Source organism: Camelus dromedarius, chromosome 3 (assembly GCF_036321535.1).
Source record: "Camelus dromedarius isolate mCamDro1 chromosome 3, mCamDro1.pat, whole genome shotgun sequence".
Classification (NCBI taxonomy): domain Eukaryota; kingdom Metazoa; phylum Chordata; class Mammalia; order Artiodactyla; family Camelidae; genus Camelus; species Camelus dromedarius.
Genome location: NC_087438.1, coordinates 106,090,329 through 106,112,910, shown reverse-complemented (window position 1 = coordinate 106,112,910; position 22,582 = coordinate 106,090,329). Strand labels below are relative to the sequence as shown.

The 22,582-nt window shown below is 53.4% G+C and overlaps 1 protein-coding gene across 6 annotated transcripts in view; it reads right to left on the bottom strand.

Moving 5' to 3' along the window:
• The window catches only part of TCOF1 (treacle ribosome biogenesis factor 1), a 37,328-nt gene extending 15,037 nt beyond the window's left edge, over window positions 1–22,291 (bottom strand). Inside the window, exons 1-17 of one of the 6 annotated variants that reach the window (XM_031449339.2) lie at window positions 22,111–22,291; window positions 19,682–19,737; window positions 16,729–16,871; window positions 14,548–14,621; window positions 13,583–13,769; window positions 12,904–12,977; window positions 10,954–11,184; window positions 8,876–9,088; window positions 8,439–8,660; window positions 8,052–8,258; window positions 7,725–7,904; window positions 7,304–7,558; window positions 7,021–7,215; window positions 4,620–4,847; window positions 4,331–4,516; window positions 4,003–4,206; window positions 1,323–1,433 (exon numbers count right to left, since the gene is read on the bottom strand). In XM_031449339.2, the coding sequence (XP_031305199.2) occupies window positions 1,323–1,433; window positions 4,003–4,206; window positions 4,331–4,516; window positions 4,620–4,847; window positions 7,021–7,215; window positions 7,304–7,558; window positions 7,725–7,904; window positions 8,052–8,258; window positions 8,439–8,660; window positions 8,876–9,088; window positions 10,954–11,184; window positions 12,904–12,977; window positions 13,583–13,769; window positions 14,548–14,621; window positions 16,729–16,871; window positions 19,682–19,737; window positions 22,111–22,218 (2,874 nt within the window). In that variant the 5' untranslated portion in view covers window positions 22,219–22,291. The remainder of the gene's footprint in view (window positions 1–1,322; window positions 1,434–4,002; window positions 4,207–4,330; window positions 4,517–4,619; window positions 4,848–7,020; window positions 7,216–7,303; window positions 7,559–7,724; window positions 7,905–8,051; window positions 8,259–8,438; window positions 8,661–8,875; window positions 9,089–10,953; window positions 11,185–12,903; window positions 12,978–13,582; window positions 13,770–14,547; window positions 14,622–16,728; window positions 16,872–19,681; window positions 19,738–22,110) is intronic. The other 5 variants (XM_064484438.1, XM_031449340.2, XM_031449341.2 and 2 more) reach the window with 5 other exon arrangements.
• Between the last annotated feature and the right edge of the window lie 291 nt (window positions 22,292–22,582).

Below are 22,582 nucleotides of genomic sequence, written 5' to 3'. Positions count from 1 at the left end.
CAGCTGTTTCGATCCTGCTCAGAGGAGGCAGCCTCCAAAAGGCTCCACAGAGAGCCAGAGGGCAGTGCCCAAGCCCTGCTTTCTTCCTGCCCTGGAGAGGGCAGTGCCGGGGAGCAGGTCAGACTGTGGACAGCCTGGGTCCAAACGCTAGGTCTGTCCCCTGGTTATAGCCATGTACTGCTGGGGCAGTTCACCCAACTTCTCTGGGCCTCATTCCTTCCTCCTCAAAAATGGGAATAGAAGTGGCACCTACCCTCATTGGGCTGTTGTGGGGATTAAACAGAATAACATAAGTATGGGGCTTAGCACAGTCCTTGGCACTCAGGAAGTAACGAGTAATGTTAGATATCGTTGTCCATTATTTTCATAATTTATGTTATTAAGGAGAGAAAGGCAGTGAGCACCCCAACACAGGGGGTGTGCCAACACTCTCTGACTCCACTGATGGACTGATTAGCAAGTGGTATGGTATCTAAGGGGAGATGGTTAGGGAGACCCCACTGGTCTGAGGGTTGCAGACTCCAGCATCTCTGAGGGGCCTGGCAGATGCTTCTAGGATCTTGGGGCTAGAGGGGGACAAACGGCAGTGCCGTCTGCTGGAAAGGCTTGGGGGTCACAGAAGCTTGGACGCCTGCTCAGTGGATGTGGACCTCTAGAGTTGAGGAGACGAGGTGGGCTTGGTCCCATCCTCAGGGGAAGAGTCAGGGAGGACGGCCAGTGTGGCATCGTGTGAAGTTGGGCTGCAGGTGCATGAGCCAGGTCTCGGACCAAGCCTGCGGGACTGACAGGCCCTGCAGAGAAGACTCCTGGTCCCAAACAGGAAGCATGGGTATGCAGGAAGCCAGGGGCCCGGTGTCTACCCCTTCCTCGGCTTCTTATAGGTCATAACAACTTGGGGAAATCATTTCAAGTTGTTTAGCCTTGATTCCTGCCGCACCATCACGTGCCCTCCTGCAGCACCAGGCTCCCTACAGGGCAGCACACTGTGTACCTGCGCCAGAGCAGAGGCGGGAGGCAGGACCGTTTTCAGCTGAAATGTCCTGGCCTCTGAATGGTTACGGCCCAGGACAAGCCCAGGCCGTGGTGCTAGTGGGTGGGGGAGCCAGCTCTGACCCTACACTGTCTGCCTCTGAAGCCTGGATGTTCAACAACGCTCTGCCGCCTGCCTCCCGGGTTACCATGAAGATGATGTGTCAAAACAGAGGAAAGAGCTCAGGAAACTGTGAAGTGCTGTTTAAGTGGGACAGAACTGCCCTCGCCCCCAGAGGCCCACCCGCCCAGCTCGGAGCCTGCAGTGTCCTCAGAGAGAAGGCCCAGCCTACCTGGCTGTCCGGCAGCTCCTCGTCACTGCTGGCTGAGGACTCTTTTGCCTTCTTCTCCGGGGGTGCTGGGGCCAGGGTCTTGCTACTGGCGGTTTTGGAGTTACCCTCCTTCTGAGGGGACAAGCACATGGTGGAAGCATTCATTAGTGAAGGGGAGCACAAGTGAGGGGCCGGGGGTGGGGAGACCACGATCAGCGAGCAGAGACCCTCACACACGCTGGCCCTCTGGGAAGGTAGTGTGACCCTTACCCCCACCAAGTACATGGGGATACAGCTTGCTGGCCGGCATGCCCCACAGCCACTGGCAACATAGGCCTCCACTCTGCCCATCCTCCCTCCAGAGCTGATTTTGAACAAGAAAGGGCTGTTTGAGTCAGACACCACCAAAACCTGAGGGCTGGCGTGCTGTTGGCCAGGTGTCTGAATGAGAGGTGACGGCAGCCTGGGACAAGATTGCAGGGGTGAGCTAGTAGCCTCAGCACAGCTCACATCCGGCTGTCACAAGCACCCCCAGCTAAAAGCAGGAGCTGACGGTGTCATCTCCTATCGGGCCAGGCATAAATGAGGGGGGCTGGGTGGGTGTGAACGGCAGTTGGGGGCCAAAGGAAGACTCGGAAAGCAGTGACTAATTAGCAGGCACTGGTTGTGACCAGCTCAGGGGCAAAGGACAGCTCTGTGCTTCCCTACAATGTGAAGGCCCCACCTTGCACTACTCAGCCCAGCCAGAAAATCAGGAACCTATGTTGCCGGAGCCTCCAATTTCTCAAGAAGCTAGAGGATCCTGATTTATGTGTGTATTTCCCAATTTTGAATGGGTCAAATACAATACACACTGCAACAGCCATGCCCCCATGTCTTCCTTGCTAACAGAACCCTGACTCGGTTCTGGTGGCCCCCACGAAGGGCTTTGGAGAGGGTGGCCCCTTCTCCTAGCCAGTCATGGGAACTACAGGCCCCTCATTGGTGAGTGTTTTTTTGGGAGGTGGGGAAGGGAGGGAGCATGTGACTTAGACCTGGTCAAGGAGACAAGGAAGAGGGGAAGTCAACTGGGGGATTTCCTAGCTCTTTAGGAGACGCTGCAGCCCTGCTGTGACAATGAGGCAGGTAAAGCATAGAGATGTAAGAAATCTGAGTAACTAATAAGGCTGAGCTGAAGGAACCACCTTTACAGCAGCCTTACCCTGAAACTTCATACTCTGGGAGATACCCAGTTTCCTTACTCCCTAAACTCTTATGAATTAGGTTTTCACTTGTAGATTAGAACATCCTGACTGAGACAATAACCCATTTAAAACTTAAACAAACAAAAAGCTGCACAGTTTGAAACATAGTTAGGGCCCTTGTGTCTTAGTCTGGCATTTAGGCCCCCAGAAATGTTACTGGTAACAAGCAACCAGAAGTGACTGCTGCCTGCGCGACAGCTGGCCTCTGCCCAACCCACCTGACTTCTCAACCCCTCCCCTTTGCACACACTCCCCTCCCCAATTTAGGCTTGTTTCTACCTCTCTGTCTAGTGAACCCCAGGTCCTCCTCCAAGCTCAGCCCAATCACCTCCTCTTCTGGCCTTGCAGACACCTGTTCCCCCAGCTCCATCAGACAGAGCACAACCAGAATATCCTCCAATAATCCAGGCACCTCGTCTTGCCCTACAGACTATAAGCTCCTTGAGGGCAGGGCCAACATCTTTCATCCCTTTATCTCTACCAACAAGACAGTGTGTTCAGTAGTTGGTCTAATGCACTGAAGGCAGAGAGGTTAATACTATAAGCACCTACCAGACTTCTAGTGCTTGTTTCACTCATGAGGAAACAGAAATCTACAATTTACTTGAATTGTGAGGAGGGAACACTATTGGGCTGGAGAATTTCCCTTACGCGTCCCTTAAGAAATACAAGATCTGGCCACATGATGGGTACATTTCCACCGGGTCACAAATAGAGCTGACAGGTACCATCTTTCTTGATGGGGCAAGGGCTCTCTAGTTTGTCCTAGTTGCCACCACTCCCTACTGTCTCTCCTGATTATCAAGCCTCCACGTCAGTCGCCATTTATCACCTGCACTAGGCCTGCATTGGCTGTGTCCATCACATGTCTGAGCCCTGTGAGTCCTGGAGTTTGCTGCCCTGAACTTCTGAAGGACATAGCCTCTCCTGCTGCTTTCTCCAAGCAGACAGAGGGAGAATCATCCAGCTGAAAGTCGCTTCCTCATTCTTCCCTCTCCCCACGCTTCACATTAAGCTAGAATTCTCCTGGGAGACACACATGCCTACAGGAGGCCCCAGGCCCAGGTGGGGGATGTGACTTCCTCCAGCTCCAGGGCCTCGTGGTACCTGCATCGCAGTCCAAGCCTCCTCACAGCTCTCTGACATCTTTGGAGGCTTGGCGGGAGTTGCTGGCCTAGCCTTCCAAGGGGCTGGTGTGCCACTCCTGCTGTGGAGGCCCTGGTAGATATGGGAGTGCCCAGGACGCCCTCCATCAGGGAGGCCTTGGATTGGGGGTATTTGACAATAATTTTCACTATAGAGGTGCGGAGGACAGCAGCCAGGGAAAAGGATCCTGGAGCCAAAACCTTAATCTGGTCTTCCTTCCTCATCTGGCCCTGAACCCACGTTCTGACGGAGGAGTAGGTGGAGGTGGCTGGGAGGCCTGGCCTTGCAGTTGCTTCCCCACGAGGCCTCACCTGGGCTGGTGGCACAGCTGCTGGCGCCTCCTTGTCACTGTCTGACTCCTCGCTGCTGCTCTCCGAGTCCTCCTCCTGCTTCCTGGCCTGGGCGGCTGGGGGTCCTGCCTTCCCAGGGGGTGCTGTGGCAGCCCCTTTTTTGGGGGAACCTTTGGTGGGGGCTGAGGAAGCTCTGACCTGGGGGAGTTTCACTGAGGGCTTTGCCTGGAGTGAGAGAAAGAAGCAGGGAAGGGAGACAGGAGATGGATGGGGCACATACAGCTACGCTGTGGGTGGCTCCTGGCACAGAGGGGAAGCACAGGGATGCTTGCCATCCTCCAGGCCTCACCTGGGTGGGTGCCTCCCCTTCACTGTCAGACTCCTCCTCACTGCTCTCTGAGTCCTCCTCTGGGCCCCTGACAGGTCCCTGCTGGTCCTGGGCTGCTGCGGCCACTGCCTTCCCCACAGCTGTCATAGACACCTGGCCCTTCCCCGAGACGACACTGCTCTGGGGGGTCCTCAGTGGAGGCTTTACCTGAATTGTGAGGAGGGAACAGCATTGGGAAAGAAAGTAGACAGCATGGTTCTCTTTAGATGAAGCCCCACCCATGGCATGATTGTGGGGAGGTTACTCCCACCTGTGCAGGACCCTTGTCCAGACTGGGGCCACTGCTGGGTCTTCCTCTCCATCCCACCCTGGCACCACCTGTGGCTCTGGTCCCACTTGCCTTGGCTGGGGACCCCGGCTTGGCCTGAGCAGCTGCAGTGACCCCTTTCCCCAAAGCTGACACTGCCCCTTTGGCTGAAGCTACTCGGCTGGCAGCCAAGTTAGCTTTGGTCTGAGGGCTTTTCACTGAAGTCTTCACCTGGAAGGAGAAAAGGGAATTATTGAAAGGAGGTGAGATGCAAAAGTGATTAGCTAAGAACACTGATGCTGGAGTCAGATGCCTGAATCTGGATTCTGGCTCCTCCATTAATAGTTATGTGAACTATTCAACAACTCATTTTATGAGGCAGTATTATCCCAATACCAAAGCCAGGCGAAGACATCTCAAGATAACTAACTACAGACCCGCATTCTTTATGAACATAGACACAAAAGTCCTTCATAAATGATTTACAAACCAAATCCGGCAACAAATAAAAATGCGTATACACTATGCTCAAACAAGATCTATCCCAAGAACGAAAGTCTGATTGATTCCGACTCATTTCTGACCTCAGCAATGCTGAGCACAGTGGAACCAGTGAGTGTGCACAGCATTTTGAGGGTGAGGCCATTTAATCCACATGAAAGGCAGTTATGATCCTCATCCTTCAAGAGAAGGCAAGGGAAAAAAGGTGGCCAACAAGACTCCTCCTATCAGTCCCGCCTGTTTTAGCAGAGGTCCTTCAGACCTCTTGAACTTAGGAAAGGCGTCATCTTCTGACAGAGCACCAGGCTATAAGGTTAGGCTGCTAGAGAGGGACTGGCTGCCCTATTTTTCACCCTGAGAGAATAAGGCCCCAAAGTACGACCAAGTCTGTGGCTGGAAAAGTTTTGGCCAAGATGTAGTGAAAGGAAGTGGGAAAGGCAAAGGTTTTGGAGGCAGGAGTTGGTGGGGCCGGAGTAAGTCACTAAACAACTCCTCTAAACTCCAATTTTCTCCTCCAGAAACCAAAGCAATTGAACACCTGTCTCACAGTACAGCTGGCAGGCTCAGATGGGAAGACAGATATTTAAGTGATCGGCACAACGAAACTTTCTAAGATACTTCATCTTCTTTTTTTAAATGGAGGTCTGGGGACAGAACCCAGGACTTCATGCATGCTAGGCTCACTGAGCTATTATTCCCCAACCCATCACTGAAACTTTTAAGGCACTGGTTTAGAATGTCTGCAGCTTGGAAAAACAGGATAGGAGCCTGCTGAGCTGAAGACTCTGGGAAGGCGAAGTATAGTTTAAAAGCTCAGTAAAGGACTCACAGGACCTTGGTCCCACAAGGTAACAGTGAGAGCAGGACAAAACAAACCAACCAACAAGAAACAAAAAAACAAACAAAAAAAACCTCCACAGAAATGTGTGTGCTGACACAGGGAAATAAGAAATGACTAATTTGAGTGGTTAGTGAAAAAAAGAGCGACAATTAAAAATAATAAACGGTGGGTGGGTGAGTACAGGGAGTGAGCTATCTTCACTTCTCCCAGCTCTCCCAGGCTGGAAGACAACTTGATTCTGCTCCCTCAGGGACAGGGATGAGAGCCTGCTGTGTGTGCACAGGACCCTTGCTGGGTGTGGTAGGCGAGATCTCATTAAATCCTCAACCCTGTGCAGGTTGATTTCCAATTTACAGAAGAGCAAACAGGCGCCCTGTTGGATTACATCACTTGCTGGGACATGGAGCTAGAACTTGAACCCAGGCAGCCTGGCTCTAAACCCCCCAGCCACTCACCCTTACCACATGGTCTACCCTAGTGATCCCGCCAGATACAATGCTCTGCTTGAGGAAAACCAAAAGGCCAGACACTCTCTCACCCCCTGGCCTTTGCATAGGCCAGTTTCTTTGCCTGGAACACTATGTCACCTGGTCAACTCTTTCAGCCCACAATTTGGATGCCACTTCCTCCAAAAGGTCTTCTCTCCTGAAAAACCCCTAGATGCCATCGCCTGCCAGGCTCTGCTAGCCCAGGTACACACCCTTTATCTCAACCCTATCACACCACGCTGAAATAACCCGTGTACAGGTCCACGCCCCCCCATCTAGGTGGGAACTCTGAGGGCCATGGCCAAAGGAGCTCCAGACAGAATGGCACCTGGTAGATGAGATACTCAACAGAGCTTGTATAAAAAAGTGTAAGAAATCTCAGTGGGAGGTCAAAAGGGCATGAAGGAGACCCTGGAGCTCTGATGGGCAGAGGAGACAGAATGGAAAGTGTGGAATGAGGCTGAGCAGAGGCTGCCCTGGACGCTTCTGCACACCCTGGGAAAGAGCAGCCTGTGTGAGCCCATCTCCAGCCTGTCCCAGGCACTGGCATGGGTTGGCTCCTCCCAGGCCTCACCTGTGCGGCAGTCGAGGCTGCCTTCTCATTGTCTGACTCCTCACTGCTCTCTGAGTCCTCCTGTACCTCAGCTTTGACCTGGGCCATGACAGTCCCTGCCTTCCCTGGGAGCACTGGGGCAGTCCCTTGCCCTGAGGGCCCCTTGGTGGGCGCTGAGGCAGCTTTCCCTGGGACGCTTTTTCCTATAGACTTCACCTGGAATGACACAAAGAGAGGTGTGTCACGGGAGCCAAAGGACTGGGTGGGGACCGGTCCTGACCCAGCCAAGCAAACTTGGCCTCACCTGTCCCACTGCTGTGGCAGGAGCTGTCTCCTCCTCGCTATCTGACTCTTCGCTGCTTGAAGAGTCCTCCTCTTGCCTCTGGGCGCCCCTGGCCATGGCTGGGGATGATGTGCAGGCTAGTGAAGACACCGTTCCTGCTTTCCAGGGGGCTGGTGTGCCTGCTTGCACTGGGGGGACCTTGGCAGATGCAGGTGTAATGGGAGTCCCCTTCCGTGGGGAGGCCTTGGTCTGAGGAGTTCTCCCAGCCAGTTTTGCCTGAAGGGGCACAGAAGACAGAAGCTGGAGAAGGATCTTGGATGCAGAGCCCACATCTGCTCTGGAGTGGAGCCCCACTGCCGCCCTTCCCCACAGCTCCCTGTGGAGCTGACCGGCGAGAGCAGCTCAGGGTCAGGCTGTGGAGCTGCCCCTCCCGAGGCCCTACCTGGGCTGGAGTCACAGCTGCGGGTGTCTCATCCTCACTGTCTGACTCCTCGCTGGTCTCCGAGTCTTCCTTGGACCTTTCGGTCTTGACCTGGGTGGTTGCAGGCCCGGCCTTCTGAGAGGGCCCCTTGGCAGGACCCGAGGCAGGTCTGACCTGGGGAACTTTCCCCAAAGACTTTGCCTGCAGTGAGACACACGGGATTAGGGGAGAGAGCCCAAAGCGTGGCTGTGTGCAGAGACACTAGAGACCGAGAGGGCCAACAGGCACAACGAGGGGACAGGAAGGGCACTGAGGGGGAGAGAAGAGCCTCGCAGGCAGGGGCCTCACCTGGGCCGAAGCCGCGGCTGTCGGTGCCTCCCCGTCGCTGTCCGACTCCTCCTCACTGCTGCTCTCCGAGTCCTCCTCCCGCTTCACGGCCTGGGCAGCCGCAGACCCCACCTTCCCAGGGGGCCCTGGGACAGCGCCCTTTGCTGAGGGCCCCAAGCCCAGAGCTGAGGCAGCTTTGACCTGGGAGTTTTTCCCCAAGGCCTTTGCCTGGGAGTGACAAAGGACAGAGTCAGGATAGGGAGCTTACAGGGGAGCGTGTGTGAGGTAAGGCAGGAGGGGAGACGGGTAAGTGGAGGGCACAGGGCTCTGGGTGCAGAGGCGGAGGACAGGCGCACGGGGTCTCTGCACACCGGGCACAGGGCCGCGCAGGGTATTCTCCAGCCTCACCTGAGCCAGGCTTGTGGTCTGGGGCACAGCTGCGGGCGCCTCGCCCTCGCTGTCTGATTCCTCGCTGCTGCTGCTCTCCGAGTCCTCCTCCTGCTTCCTGGCCTGGGGGGCCACAGGGCCTGCTTTGCCCGGGGGTGCTGCAGGCGCCCTTTTCCTAGGAGATGCCTTGGCAGGTGCTGCTGAGGCAGCTTTGACCTGGGGGATCTTCCCTGAGGGTTTTACCTGGAGTGAGAGAAAGAGAATTGGCGGGGAGCCCAGAAGGTGGGTATGAGGAGACACAAGGGAGCAGACAGGGTCAAGGACACCAGAGGCGCCACAGGTGAGAAGAGGCAGGGCTCTGCGCATGCATGGGGCGCAAGCAGAGTGGGAGAACAAGCCCTCAGAAGGCCGCCTGGGCCGGGGCGCTGGCTGCGGGGCTCCGCCTCCCCAGGCCTCACCCGAAGTGGGGTCTTGGCAGCTGGCAGCTCCTCCTCACTGTCTGAGTCCTCCTCGCTGCTGCTCTCTGAGTCCTCCTCAGGCTTCCCTGCCTTGGCCTGGGTGGCTGCAGGCCCTGCCTTCCCAGGGGGTGCTGGGGTAGCCCCTTTCCCAGCAGTCCCCTTGGCAGGACCTGAGGCAGCTCGGACCTGGACAGTTTTCTCTGAGGCCTTCACCTAGTAAAAGAGAAAGGGCAGTTTGTTCCCCTCCTTCTGAAAACCCTCTGGGGATGCCTTCAGGATAAAGCCTGAGGCCTTAGTGGAGCTCACAAGACCCCCCTACTTCTCTCCCCCACTTGACTGGAGCTCCAGCCAGTGTAGCCAACCAGCTTCACACCTCTTGGGGCCTTCACCCACCACCACCTTGTCTTCTGGGTCCCAGACAGGCACAGTTACTTACAGCAGTTCTCCCTGATGGCCCTGCACTGTCTGCATGGCTGCCCTGATACACAGGGTATCATGGACTGTCCCCGGCTGGGCTTTGCACAGGCACCATGTCTGATGGACCTACTGCTATACCCTCAGTGCCAACCCCCAGTGTATATGTGACTGGACTTAGAGGAGGGAGAATGCAAAGGCCCAGAGGGAGGAATCAGGGGAGCTTGGATGTGGCAAAGGGACACACAGTCCAAAAACGGAAAGGGGACAGAGCGAGCCCTCCCTGGGCTTTCTGCACATGGACAGTAGGAGGACCCCTGGGGAGCCTGTCCTAGCCTCAGGGGGCAAGGCCCTGAGAACCTCAGCTTCCCTCTCACTAACCTACTGACGCTTATTGGTCTCAGGCCCTGCTCCTGGCCTCAGGGCTTTGGCTGGGTGGCCACAGACCCTGTCTTCCTTGGAAAAATTGCAGCTGCTTGGCCCTGGGCTGATCACTCCAGAAAATCAGCAGCTCTGATCACTTCCTTTCTAGACACTTTCTCAAGCAGAGGGTTTAGGCTGCTACAGACAAGCCTTTGTTCGGCTTGCACTTTTTCAAATTTTTGAACCAACATGGAGAAAGTAGATTTTACACAGTTCACTTTTGGGCTCCTTCTGAAAAAAATGGATGCCACGCAGCACTGGGTACCCTTGGACACTGCAAAAGTGCTCTGAGCTGAGGAGCAGTGGCCCCTGTGGACAGGATCTGTATCCTCTGATCTGTCACAATTCCCACCTGCACCTCAGGGCCTTGGCACCTGCTGCACCTCCAGCTTGTAACGGTCTTTCTCCAAATGTCCACAAGGGACAAGGCCCCTTCCTTCAGGTATTTAAGACTTTATTTACTCAAATGTCTCGTCTGGAAGGCCTTCCCTAAGTGCCCTATTTCAAATGGCCACCCCTTCCTCCTTCCCCACCTTACTTTCTTCTATAACATTTACTAACACTTAGCAAAGTGAATCTTATTTATGTGCTTGTTTCTTGCATCTCATCACCCTGCCCGCAGCCTGGGTGTGGGACCTCTCCTCATAGGCCTCACCTGGGCGGAATCAGTGTTCCCAGGGGCCTTTTACCACCTGTCTGACCCCTCTCGTTCTCTGATTCCCAGCCTCTCTGGCTTTCCCTAGGGATGTGCCCAGAGCCTTTTTAGGGGCCTGCAGCTCTGGTCACTTACGTGGGGAAAGGGGGTCCCAGGAGACAGAAGGTAACCGGATACCTGTTCGCTAACAAGTCATGACTTGGCTTGAGAAGCCAGAGGACCAGGTAATTAAAACTTGTCTGGTCCCTCCATGGCAGGATTAGCCGGGATGAGAGCAGCCCACTGACTAGACAGGGAAACTGAGGTGAAGGAGAGTGGTTATAAGTGGGGTGCAGGACCCACCCTTTGGGAAGCAGCCATTCCAGGCCCCTGCTGGGGCAGGAAGGGCAATTTCCAGAGGCAGCTGAAGCAAAATCAGTTGTCCATGCCCTTCAGCTTCCACAAGCCCACCTCTCTCTCCCCAAACTCCAAGGCCAACCTCCTCTGGTAGGGTACATGCTCATTACACAGCTACCTCACCAGCTTCAGGGTGGGGGAGAGCCCCAGGCTGCCAGGGGACCAAGGAACCCTGAAGGGCAGCCCTCACCTGGCTGGGGGTCCCTGCAGGAGCTCCCTCCTCACTCTCCGACTCCTCCTCGCTGCTCTCTGAGACCTCTTCTGGATTCTTGGCCTTGCCAGCTGAGGTCAGGGTATCTCCTCTGACTTGGGGTGTCACATTCCCTGCCTTCCCAGGGGTTGGAGCCACCCTTCTCCTTGGAGACTCCTTGACTGGGGCTGGTGGGGCTCTGACCTGCGGCAGCTTCACTGCAGGTTTCATCTGGAACAAGAGGATGGAATTAGGGGACAACAATCTTCACCCCTGAGGGGCGCAAGATGCTTCATAGTCTATGAAGCCCTTTCCTAACGTCATTTGGTTCTCAACTCCCTAAGACAGGTATTATCTTTACACCCACTTTCCAGAAAAGGATAAAAGACTCAAAAAGGTCAAATCACTCAAAACCAATACCAATAACCGACTGTAACCCATATCTGTGAGGCTCTGGGGACAGAAGTCTCAACCACTATGCTCCTCTGGCACCTGGCACATAGGGCCCAGCAGAGGGGCAGCCTCTCTCAACAAGGACGGCTGGTACTTGTCTGCCCCTTCAAATACAGTATCTCATCATGGTGGCCTTCCTGATGGCCCAGAGGCCAGGGTTTGAACTTCAGTCCTGCTGTTGAGTCCCTGGGCACGTGCCTTCCCTCTCTGGACTCCAGCCCACTGAGGCTGTATGTTTGGCTGCAGGTTTCCCAGAGTGTCTTTGTTGCTGGCTGTATCTAGGGCCCAAAGGTAGGGATGGAACATGGGGAGCATCCCACAGGTAGGCCCAGGGGAGAGAGGAGCAAGGTTTCCACCTTCACAGGTGACTGGTTCAGGCGGGAAGGCGAGGTAGGAAGTGCCCTGGGTGCCAAGTCAATCCTTCCCTGAATCCTGCTGGTTTCTGCTGGGTGCCCCAGTGCCAGCCATCAGCATCTCTTGCCACCATTATTCCAACAGCCCCCTCAATCACCTCACTACTTTTATTTAGCACCACCCTCCAATCCAGGCCACAACTGCTGATTTTTTTGAAACATAAATCAGGCCATCTTACTCCTGTGCCTGAAACCCTGCAACAGCTTCTCACAGCCCCTAGAATAAAACCTAGACTCCTCTCAGTGGTCCTTCTGGTCAGGCATGGATCTGGTCCCTTGCCTATCTCTCATATCACTTTCCCTCTCATTCACGAAACTGCAGATCAACATTCCTTAAGAGCACCAAACTCGCTTTGTCTCCATCTCTGCCTGTACTGTCCCACATTCCCGTTATCACCCCTCCTGCTAAGTTTTCCCTTTACAGTAACCATTGCCACTGTAGTTACATTTCTGAGGGACCCTCCACTTCCCCAAGGTAGCAGGACCCCCGCCCATCCTGCCTACCTCTGTTTCCCCAAGGCCTGGCACTTGAAAGGTGCACAGTATGGAATGACCTCTGGGGACTTTTCCCTGGTCACAATTCAGAAAAGAGACAAGGGCCACAGATGAAAAGACCTGGCCATCTCTGGTCAAGTGCTGAGGCTTGGCATACAGCAGCAGGCCAATAACCTCCAGCAGCCTCACCCCAATCACCCTGCTTCTCTTCCCAAAGCTGTGTTCCTGCCCCTGGGCCTTTGCTCGTGCAGCTCTTCCTGCTCAAAAACCCTCCCCTCCACATCCTTCCCCAGTGAAGCTCCCTGTGCCTCAAAACCCTGGTCCTGTGCTACCTTCCCCAGGAAGCCTTCCCCCACCTTGTAGGCAGGATGGCGTCTCCCCACCCCAACAACCCCAGATCCTCTCCTGCCCAGATGCAGTGAACAGCACCTGGCTCCCCACCTCCACAGGCCTCAGCCTTTCCAGCTCCTGGGCACCCTGAAACAGTGGCTGAATTGATCTGTCGTTGCTGAAATGTGAGGCCCCAGCCAGGCCCGCAGGAGGGTTAGAGGTCCGCAGAGGGCAGCTCTTGAGAATGGGTAGCAATTACCTCCATGTCCGTCTCGTCACTAGAGCTGGAGGACTCCTCGCTGGAGCTGTCGGCCTGGCTCGCTGATGCCATTCCTGAGGGATATACAGGAAGGGGACTGAGGCACCCTTTCCAGACCTGCCTGAGCCTCCGAGGCACCCTCCGCACCAAGTACTCAGAGCCAGGCACACGCTCCTCCTCCCCCGCGCTCTCCGGAAGGCCCACAGCTGCGCGCGCCACGCTCTCCCTCTGTTCCCGTTTGGCCCGAGCCCCGGGTAAGGGCTATAACAGGCCTTATCACACATGCGCCAGGACCTCACAGCTGAGAAAACCTCCTTCCATCATCATACGGAAGCAGGCTGGGCCTATTTTACATGAGAAACAGAGGCAAACTCAGGCCTCTTGGTTTGGCTTCTAAGCCTCTGAGATGGGCCCGTACCCACCTGAGAGCAATAAACCAGAAAACGCTCCAGCACCGCCCTGGCTGCTGACACTCCCTCAGCAAAGCCTGCTGTGTCGGGGCAGCTGACTCTCTGTCACCCAGGCGAGGGGAAAATGGCCAGAAGTGGGGGGAGCCCTCACTGTCATAGAGATAAGCCCCTGAATTCCAGAATGTCCTAGGACCCGGTAAAGCAGTGCCCAGGCCTGCCTCCCCAGCCCGCACTTGGGGGGCCTGGTCCTAGAGGCGGGGGCTCCTCACCAGGCTTGGCAGTGGTTCGGAGGGCTGAGACGCTGCCCTCCTCCTCAGTTTCTGAGACCAGGATGGTATTTCCCAAGGGCCCTGCTGCCTTCTTGGGTGACTTCCCAGCGAGGAGATGGGCCACTGCCTTCCCGGAGGCAGGGTGTGCCGTGGAGTTCACTGGCTTGCTGGCTTTCTTGGTGTTTGCCTACAGAGAACAGGAGTGACAGACACACTTGGGTATGTCCCGGCGAACAAACAGCACAGATCAATCTGACCCCAACTCCACCACTTCTAGCCATGTGAGTTTGGGCACATCACCTCCGTAAGTCTCTGCTTCTTCATCTTCAAAGCAGGGCTAAAAATGGTACCTCCCTTCACAGAGGTATGGAGAAAACCGAAATACAGTTCTTGGGACACAGCAGAAGTTTGTTGTGGACATTTGCATGACTTCATAATTGTTTCTATGTATCTTTGCTAATGTTCTAGGCAACTTCAAGGACATAATACTTAATATGTCTGTAACACTCCTTTATGGATGACCAGAAAATGATATTCTACTTTCTAAGTAGTTTCCAGTCTAGAAAGTGCTTTTCAAGTTTTGAGAACCACGGGTGTTTTATCCAGTTTGGTGTCTCCACTGCCTCGCCCAGTGCCTGGAACTTAACTGTACTGGTAACAGTTTGCTGAGTGAACAGGTGAAGGCAGGGATGGAAGAGGAAAGAAACTGTATATTCTAGGTGTGTAATGTGGCCAGTGGTCCACAGCGGTAGGCACCAACCCCACCTTACAGAAAAAAACAAAAACAACAGAGGCCCAGGGAGGTGAAGCGACTTAACACAATCACATAGCTGAGTGTGATCACTGAGATCCGAACCCAGGCTGAGCAATTACACACAACCCTATCCTTCTGTGACACAGAGGACTGTGCCCTACAGGGCACTTCAACTCCCATGGGCGACAACTTGGAAGGTGGTCACACTCACCTTGGCTTTTTCTTTCATGCTTGAAGGTAAAAGCGCCCCCGTGACTGAGGAGTTGGTAGATGCTAGTCTCGGGGCTGCAAGACACAAACACCAGCTGGTTGAGCCAGATGAGCCTTTTCTCATGAAAGGGCAGCAAACAGGCTTCAGCTCACCTAATAATTCAATTGGCATGGCTGGCATGAGACCTGAGGCTGAGCCCGGACTGGGAAGAGCTCGGTGGTGCATCAGCCACATGCCCCAGGAGCAAGAGAGAAGAGTGGAGTCATGAAAGCCACATGTCTGCGTCCCCCACGGAGTCCCAAGTCCCTGGTGGCATGAGACGCTGAGGACCCCAGAGGAAAAGGGCCTGGCTCAAGCCTGCTGCATACCACCAGGGAAGCACTGCACACCTCCAGGGGTGCCATCCCCACAGGCAACCTGCCACTCTGGAGCCCTGAACCTCACTCCACAAGACAGGGGCAGGCCAGGCAGCCCCAGCTGCACAGAGAAAGCTGCTCAGAATTTAAATGGTTTCTCCGTGGAGAGGTAGCTGAACCACGAGACCAGGACCCAGTTAGATGTTGAGATTTCCAGATTCTTGGTGCTTTTTTTTACACCAGGTTATGCTCTCCTTAGATCTCAGATTAGGAAAAGATTTCTAAGGTATGCTGTGAAACAAAGATGTTGCTGAGATGAATGACACGATCTAATTGTTTCTCTGACATTCAAGTCCATCTCTCTCTATTTTTAATTATGGAAAAATTTAAGCCCATTCATAAGCAGAGAGAAAGTGTATTAAACCACCCAGCCCCAATCATTATCAACTTGTGGCCTTATTTCAACTGTCTTCTCATTCACCCTTCCCCACTGAGCACTGTTCTGAAGAAAACATCAGACATCTTATGGTGTTGCCCAAATATTTCAGAATGTTTCTCTCAATGAGGACTATTAAAAAGTATAATTATAATTCCATTATCATAGCTTTAAAAACTCACTGAGTAGGCAGTCAGTATGAAATTTTACAATTTTTTTTGAACAGTTTGTAAGTGTAGATGTATGCACGTATGATGTCTATCTGTATGACTGCAGATTCAAAGGAGAAAGTCTTTTTTCTCTGTTTTTAAATTTAATTGAATTATTTTATTTTATCAACAAAGGAGAAAGTTTTAAGGCTACCCACTGGGAGGTACGTTTAAGGAGTGAGGGGAGCAGGCAAGAGGAAGAGGAAACCCCCCCATCTTTCTTCTGTATGCTTTTGTACTGTTCACAGTGAACTTGTTCTGTGTTATAATTTTAAAAGACTAAGCAAGGTCTAAAATACATATTTAGTATGATCTCAAATATTTGAAAAAACATGCAGGATAAATAAATGGAAGAATAATTTGCCAAATTGTATGCGCCAAAGATATGGGTAATTTTTCCCTGCCTTTTTAGAAAGTAATTTTTATGTATTCTGTAACGAATATTCCATAATGAAGCCTATATTTCTTTTACAATCTGAAAATACCTCTAAAAATAAAAAAATTACCTCCCACGTAAATAAAAACCAATAATGCAGAGAAGAAATGATAATTCCCCTGTGGAGGTATGATTACTGTTGGTTAAGGCATAAACTGCCCTGAGATGTGGGGAGAAGGGGCCTCACTGGGTCACTCCTGCCAGCATGTGCAGGACAGCCTCCCAGCGCTAACCTGTACACTGTGACAATAACAGGGAGATGGGTGGCAGCTCTGGAAGCAGCCCACAGGCACACAGAAGAGATGCTGCCAGCTGCCCTCTCTGAAATCTCTAGCAGCTCTTCTGAAAATGTGGGCTTTTCCTCCATCTTTCTCAGAATCACCTAGGGACTTGTAAAAAGTCAGCTCCTTAGCCCCCCTGGAGGGGCTGACACTGTACCCCAAATTAGACTGTAAAGGCCCATCTACTTTTTTGTTCACCACTGGATTCCCAGCACCTGGGACACAGTGATTGGCCCAGAAGAGCTCAAGTCAAGACTAAAGTAGACAAAAGAGATATGTGGGGTACTTCCAACCTTCCCTCTGAAAGGGCCTGGTCCTCCCTGGGCTTGCTGAAGGAGGCTGGAGGTGTATTCTCCCCAGGAACAATCCAGTGATCTGACAGCCTGTTCCCAGAAGGGGCAGGGTCCTGGGCTGAGCTCACCAGCACCAACGATGGGGGACCCCCAGCATGCAGGAATCTTACTGGCTTTGGCAGTTTTGGGTTCTGCCTCCTCCTCCTCCTCTTCTGAGCTCTCTGAGCTGCTAATGGGGTCTGACACACGGGTCTTCTTGGCCTGCAGTGCTGCATCTTCCTCTGCCTTCCGCTTCTGGCCAATCTCTGAGGTTCTGCAAGACAAGGGTGACTGGCTATCCCAACCGTGTGACAAGGACAATCCCAGGAGAGTTGAAAAGGAAGACTTTCCCACATCCTCCCCGACCCAAAAGGGAACATGCATAAAAGAGTTTAAACAGCGATGAAAGACAGTGTAGATACAATTTTGTGTTCTGTATTTTCACTCATTTCTCGTGCCTTTACAATTGTCTCAGTCTTCAAAATAATCAGGAAAGATGGAAAACACATAACACCAGCAGCCAACCATCACTGAGCAGTTAAGGCTGGCACTGCAGACATCTGACACAACCATCGAGCTCCTCCTCCCCCTAGAACTTGTGGCATCTGCAGTGCCCTTTCCGGAAGAGTCTGCCCAGGTTCCTCTTGTCTTCAGGCCTCAACTCCATTACTGCCTCCTCCAAGAGGCCCTCCCTGATCACCACACCCCTCCAAGACATCTCTGCCCTGCCATCCTGTTTCACTTTCTTCAGAGCGTTTTTCTCCCTTTTGGTATTTTACCTACTTCCTGCTCAACGCCCCCACTACACAGCCAGGCCCCAGGAGGCGAGGGCTGGCAGGAACCTCTCCACTCACTACAGCACCTCGAGTGCACAGCACGAGTCTCAAGGCTAAATGACCTCCCAGGGTGAAAGTAAGTCTGGGGCTCTGGGCAGGATAAGCACCCAGGTGGCTGGGTCACCAGAACTTTCATATATCATCTTTTCTGACCCCAGCTTCCCACCCTGAGGGAGTCACTGTCTGCCCCTTGTTCTCCTACTGGGACAGGAGCTGGCCTGACCCAGTCTGGGATGCGCTGCTCAGTCCCCTCTTCCCAGGAAGGCAACCTGTTGGGAATCTTCTGCAAACACAAGTTTCATTTATTATGTATATCAGTTCTTTCCGCCTCTCTCCTCCCAACAGAATGTAAGCTTCACAAAGGCAGGGATTTTTCTCTGGTTTGTTTCCTGTTATATCAAGAACAGACCTAGCTCACAGTAGGTGCTCAATATACCGGGGGGGGGGGGGGGGGGGATTTCTCCAACAGTCAGGTTTAGCACTTTTGGTACTATTATTATCCTCATTTTACAGATGAAGACAGACTTGGGGAGGCCAAGTTTGTCCAAGGTCCTACAGCTGGTTGCTGGGTTTGAACTACTAGGTCAGAAATGACGAGGCTAGGCTGGCTCTGGTGGGTGTATGGTCCTTGTCCCATTCAGTACCCCTCACCCATAGAAGGGGCCAGGGGCAGGGAGGGGTGTGTGGTGCGGCTCACTGAAGCAGTTCTCTTGTGAAGGAAGTGCTGTGCAAACACCCAGACACCTGGGCGAGATGGAGGAAGTAGGGGTGTGCCCTGTGCTCGCCTCAGCAGCAGAGGAGCGCTAAGACCTGAGGGCTGACAGGGCTCTCAAAGACCTCAGCTCTCCACTGGAAGCTGGGATCCCTTTCACACCATTGCCTGCCTTTGTTTACACACCTCTGATGACAGGGAACTCACCACTCCGCTGTAGTCTCCTCATTTTTGGAGTGCTCTCATGACCAACTGCTTATACTCAGAAGCTGAAACCTGCCTTCCTAAAGATGAATACACATGGGTCCAACTTCAGTCTCTCAGAGAACATCCCACTCCCTTTGTCCTCAAAGATGTGCAGACCGTGGTCCCTCATTTGCCCCTTTGCCATTTCTTTTCCATCCCAGACAATTCAGGATTCACTGTACCTCCTCATGGGGCATGACTTCCCCTAGCTGGCTGTGGTCAGGTCAGTTCACAGAGAGAACAATTATCCCCTCCTTCATTCTCAAGCCATTCCTCTGTTGATATGCCCTTGGATCACTCCCCTTTCCTTGTTTTACGAGTTTCACAGGCATTTCATATCCAACATGTCCTTGAAATCTTTCCTTTCAAATCAGGTTCCTTCCTTTCAGGTGTACAAGCCAGACACTGGGAGTCACTAGACTGCCTCTCCAAACCACCCGCAGACCCTGGTCTTATCCTCTAGCATTCCTGGAATCCACTGTCTACTCCTCTGTTATCCCTGTCTCAAGCCCCGTCAGCTCTTGCCTCACGCGATGCTACAGAGTGCAGCACCACTGTCCGCTTCACCCTTCGGTGGCTTCCACTGCTCTTGGGGCAAAGATATAACCTCTCCCTGTAGATGATCAAGTCTTGCACCAGGTGCTCTCTGCCAACTGCCCAGCCTCACCTGTACCACGCCTGAGGCTACAGGCCTCAGCACCAACAGTTCCCCCTGCGAGGTACACTCCACCGGCCTCTCCACACCTATTGCCTAGTTCACTCCCCTACTCCCTGCAGCTCTCAAATCAAAGGTCACCTCAAGAAAGCCTCCCCTAATCCCCCAGATGAAGCTAAGCTCATCTGTTTATGTGTTTTGGGCACCAGGCACCTCTTTCGTACTCCTCACCACCGTGGTAATTTTACACTCATATGTTTCACTCTTTCAGACATGCTTACCTCCCTGACTCCACTGTCAGCTCCAGGAAAGAAGGAACCATGTCCGTCTCAATCATGACAACGTCTCTGTGCTTAGAACAGAGCCTGGCATTCAGTAGGTACTCAACAAATGCTTATTGATTTAATGAATAATAAGCTGCAGAGAAGCTTCTGTCCTTAAGAGACACTGATCACAGCTCTCAGTGTCCTCTCCCACTACCAGACACCCGTATCTGCGATCTCGCTTCCTGGAGGTGGTAGCAGTACCTACAGTGGGCTGTGGGGACAGACCTTAGCCCAGAGTGCATCCTAGTTGATTCCAAGCTGGTAGCTTGGGATGTCCATACACCACAATTTCAGCCAGGTGAGACTTACTGTTGCCAGTGTGTATAGATGTCCAGAAGGGTTACAGGCTGAGCCATGAAACTTTTCTGCAAAGAAGTAAAGAGAAAGCAACAATTAGCCCCCGAGCACAGTAAGGGTCCTCCTCACTCCCCCTGGGCCCCACTCTTATGACCTCATGACCAGCCCAGGTGGCTGAGAAGGTGGTCTTCATGCTCTGGGAAATATGTCTGCGTGGCCCTGCCAGTACCACCCAAACCTTCCAGAGACAAGCAGGGCGAGTATTTCCAGCTAAAACCTTTTACACTAAAACATTGGTGAGAGGCATCTTTAGAGAGGTTGGCTGTTCCAGAGAGAATAGGAATGTTCCAGGCTAGCATTTATCCAGCCCCCAGGCTTCCGGGCACTTTCCAGGTTTTAGGGCCACACGACAGAGCTTTTTCCACCCCTGACCTTTCAAAAGGCTTTCCAAGGCCAGTCTGGTCAATCTCCCCAGGACAGTAAGAATCACAGTCCAGATACCCGAGGCAATCCAGGTAGCATCTACTGGGAAGAGACTGGAACCAAATGGTACCAATCCTTTAGTAGAAGCGGAGGCCTCTGAAGCCAAGATCAGAAACCTACTCTTTCTGCAAATGACAAGAACCCGGGGTGCCAAGTGCCCCAATGAAGCTGAATGAGTAATGTGGGGCGAGGGCAGTGTTAGGGATCTGGGCAGAGTGGCGGAGGGTGCACTTGGAGTCAGGCAGAGTGCCTCTGTTAACTGGATGGGCCAATCTCTTCACTCCTTCAAACTTCAGGTTCCTTTTTGATAACATGAGGACAACAGCAGTACCCACCTAACACGAGAAAATCTAGTCAGTGCCCAGATTATGAGCCAGCAACACTGAGACTTCAAGTGTCAGTTTCACTCTACTTGGGCCCCAGGCATACTGGCCTTCTCAGTGCCCCTCAAAAACATCAGGCCACCCCACCCCCATCAGGGCTTGCCATTCTTCTGTCTGGAATGCTCTTTCCTGCCAACAGCTCACTCCTTCACTTCCTCCAGGTCTCTGCCCAAAAGTCACCTTCTCAGTGGGGCTTCCTGATCACCCCATTTATAATTTAACCCTGACATTCCTTATTTTCCCTGCCTGCCTTATTTTTACAGCTAGCACCTACTATCACCTGACACTGTATCATTAACTTTTTAAAAACTCAGCCATCTGTCTGCTTCTGCTGTAATGTATGCTTTATAAGAGGCTCGTATGCCTATGCAAATGCCCCAAAGATGGGTACTGCCTCTCGCCCCTTGTAGCTATTAAGTGATATAACTGGAGTAAGAAGGGCAACTAAGGTCCAAAGAGGATTGGGAAAGGCACAGATAATGTACTAGGGCCTATCACCCTTTAGTCTCTCCAGGAGGTCCTGAGAGCAAGCCAGAGCATACACCACAGCTAAAGGGATACTGCCTACTTAGGTCAATAGCCACCATACCAGCTAAAAACCTTCCAGTGGCTGACCACTGCTCTTCAGGTGAAGACCAAAGTGCCCACAGTAAGGTCCAGCCAGCTCCCTGCCTCTCTCCTTAGGGACCTCTATCACATTTGTACTCCACGTTTAAGCCACAAAAAACTTTCCAGAGAAAAGTACAAAGGCAACAATTTCCCTCCCACCACAGGGCATTTGCACCTCCCTTTTCTCAGATCTCAAAGCAACATCCACTTCCTCAGGAAAGCAGTCCTGGTTATCCCGGACAAGGGTAATCTGCCATCCGTGTGTCTCTCATTCTTGGCACTTAATGGAGTGTTAACTGTACAGTTACTTTTGTGATTCTTCGATTTATGTCTATCTCCCCTGCCAGATTTAGACTGTATACTGTAGAAGGGCTGGGGACCCTCGCTTACCATTCCATCACCAGGACCCTGAACGCCAGACTAACAGTTGCTGAGAGAATGGATGAGGTAAATGACTGCGCCACAAGTTCGAATCTCAAAGCTGTCCGACTCAGTACTGAAGACCTGCTAAGGCCTGAGCTCCATCTCAATTAAGGCGTCACATGCCCCTTCTCAGAATGGCGCTCTTTCGCCCCTCCAGGGCTGGTCACAATCCACCCTTCAGACTCGCAGCAACCTTCTCACCCTAGGGGGCCGCGCCGAGCCACGTGGCCCAAGACTTTCGAAACTTTAAACCGCCGCTCCCAGGAAGTGGGTGGAGGTAGGGGCGCGGGAATTATGAAGCCCTGCGCCTGGGATCTCATGTCCGGCTCGCCCACTGAACAGATGGGGAAACTGAGGCCCAGAGGAACTGGGAGCAGCAGGGGTTGGGGGAAGAGGCTGAGGCTCCTTCGGCACCCCTGGCCGCGTCCCGGCGCACTGCGGGATACGACTCTGGGCGCCCTCCAGGCCGCCAGGGAAGGGGGCGCAGGCCGCCTCTCCTCAGATCTCGCATGCGGCCCTTACACACGGCCCGCGCACGCTTACCTGCCCGCTCTGCTCCTTCACTTCCCGCGCTGCGCGCACATAGCCCGCCTGCAGCAGATGCTGGTAGATCAGGGGAAGCAGCTCCCGCCGCTTCCTGGCCTCGGCCATGCCCGCGACCTCCGGCCGGTTAGTTTACCTGCACGCCCCCCTCAGTCCCCGCCCGCCATTTCCCCCTTGCCCTTAGACCTCGCGCGCCCCACTTCCGGCTCCTCCTCCGCTCTGGCCGCACGGCATGCCGGGACGTGTAGTCTTACCTCCAGGCGTGGTCGGCCCCGCCCCGGTGCGTGAAAGGGGCGGAGACACGGAGGACAATGAGACCTCCCATTGGCGAGGGAGGGCGTGGCCAGACTCGAACCCGCTCTCTGGGCCGGACGTGATTTGAATGACTCCTTAAATCCTTCAGACTTACTCCTTCAAGGGATTTGTCTTCCGCTTAGATGTCTGACAGCTGCAATCGCGTTTTACTCATCTC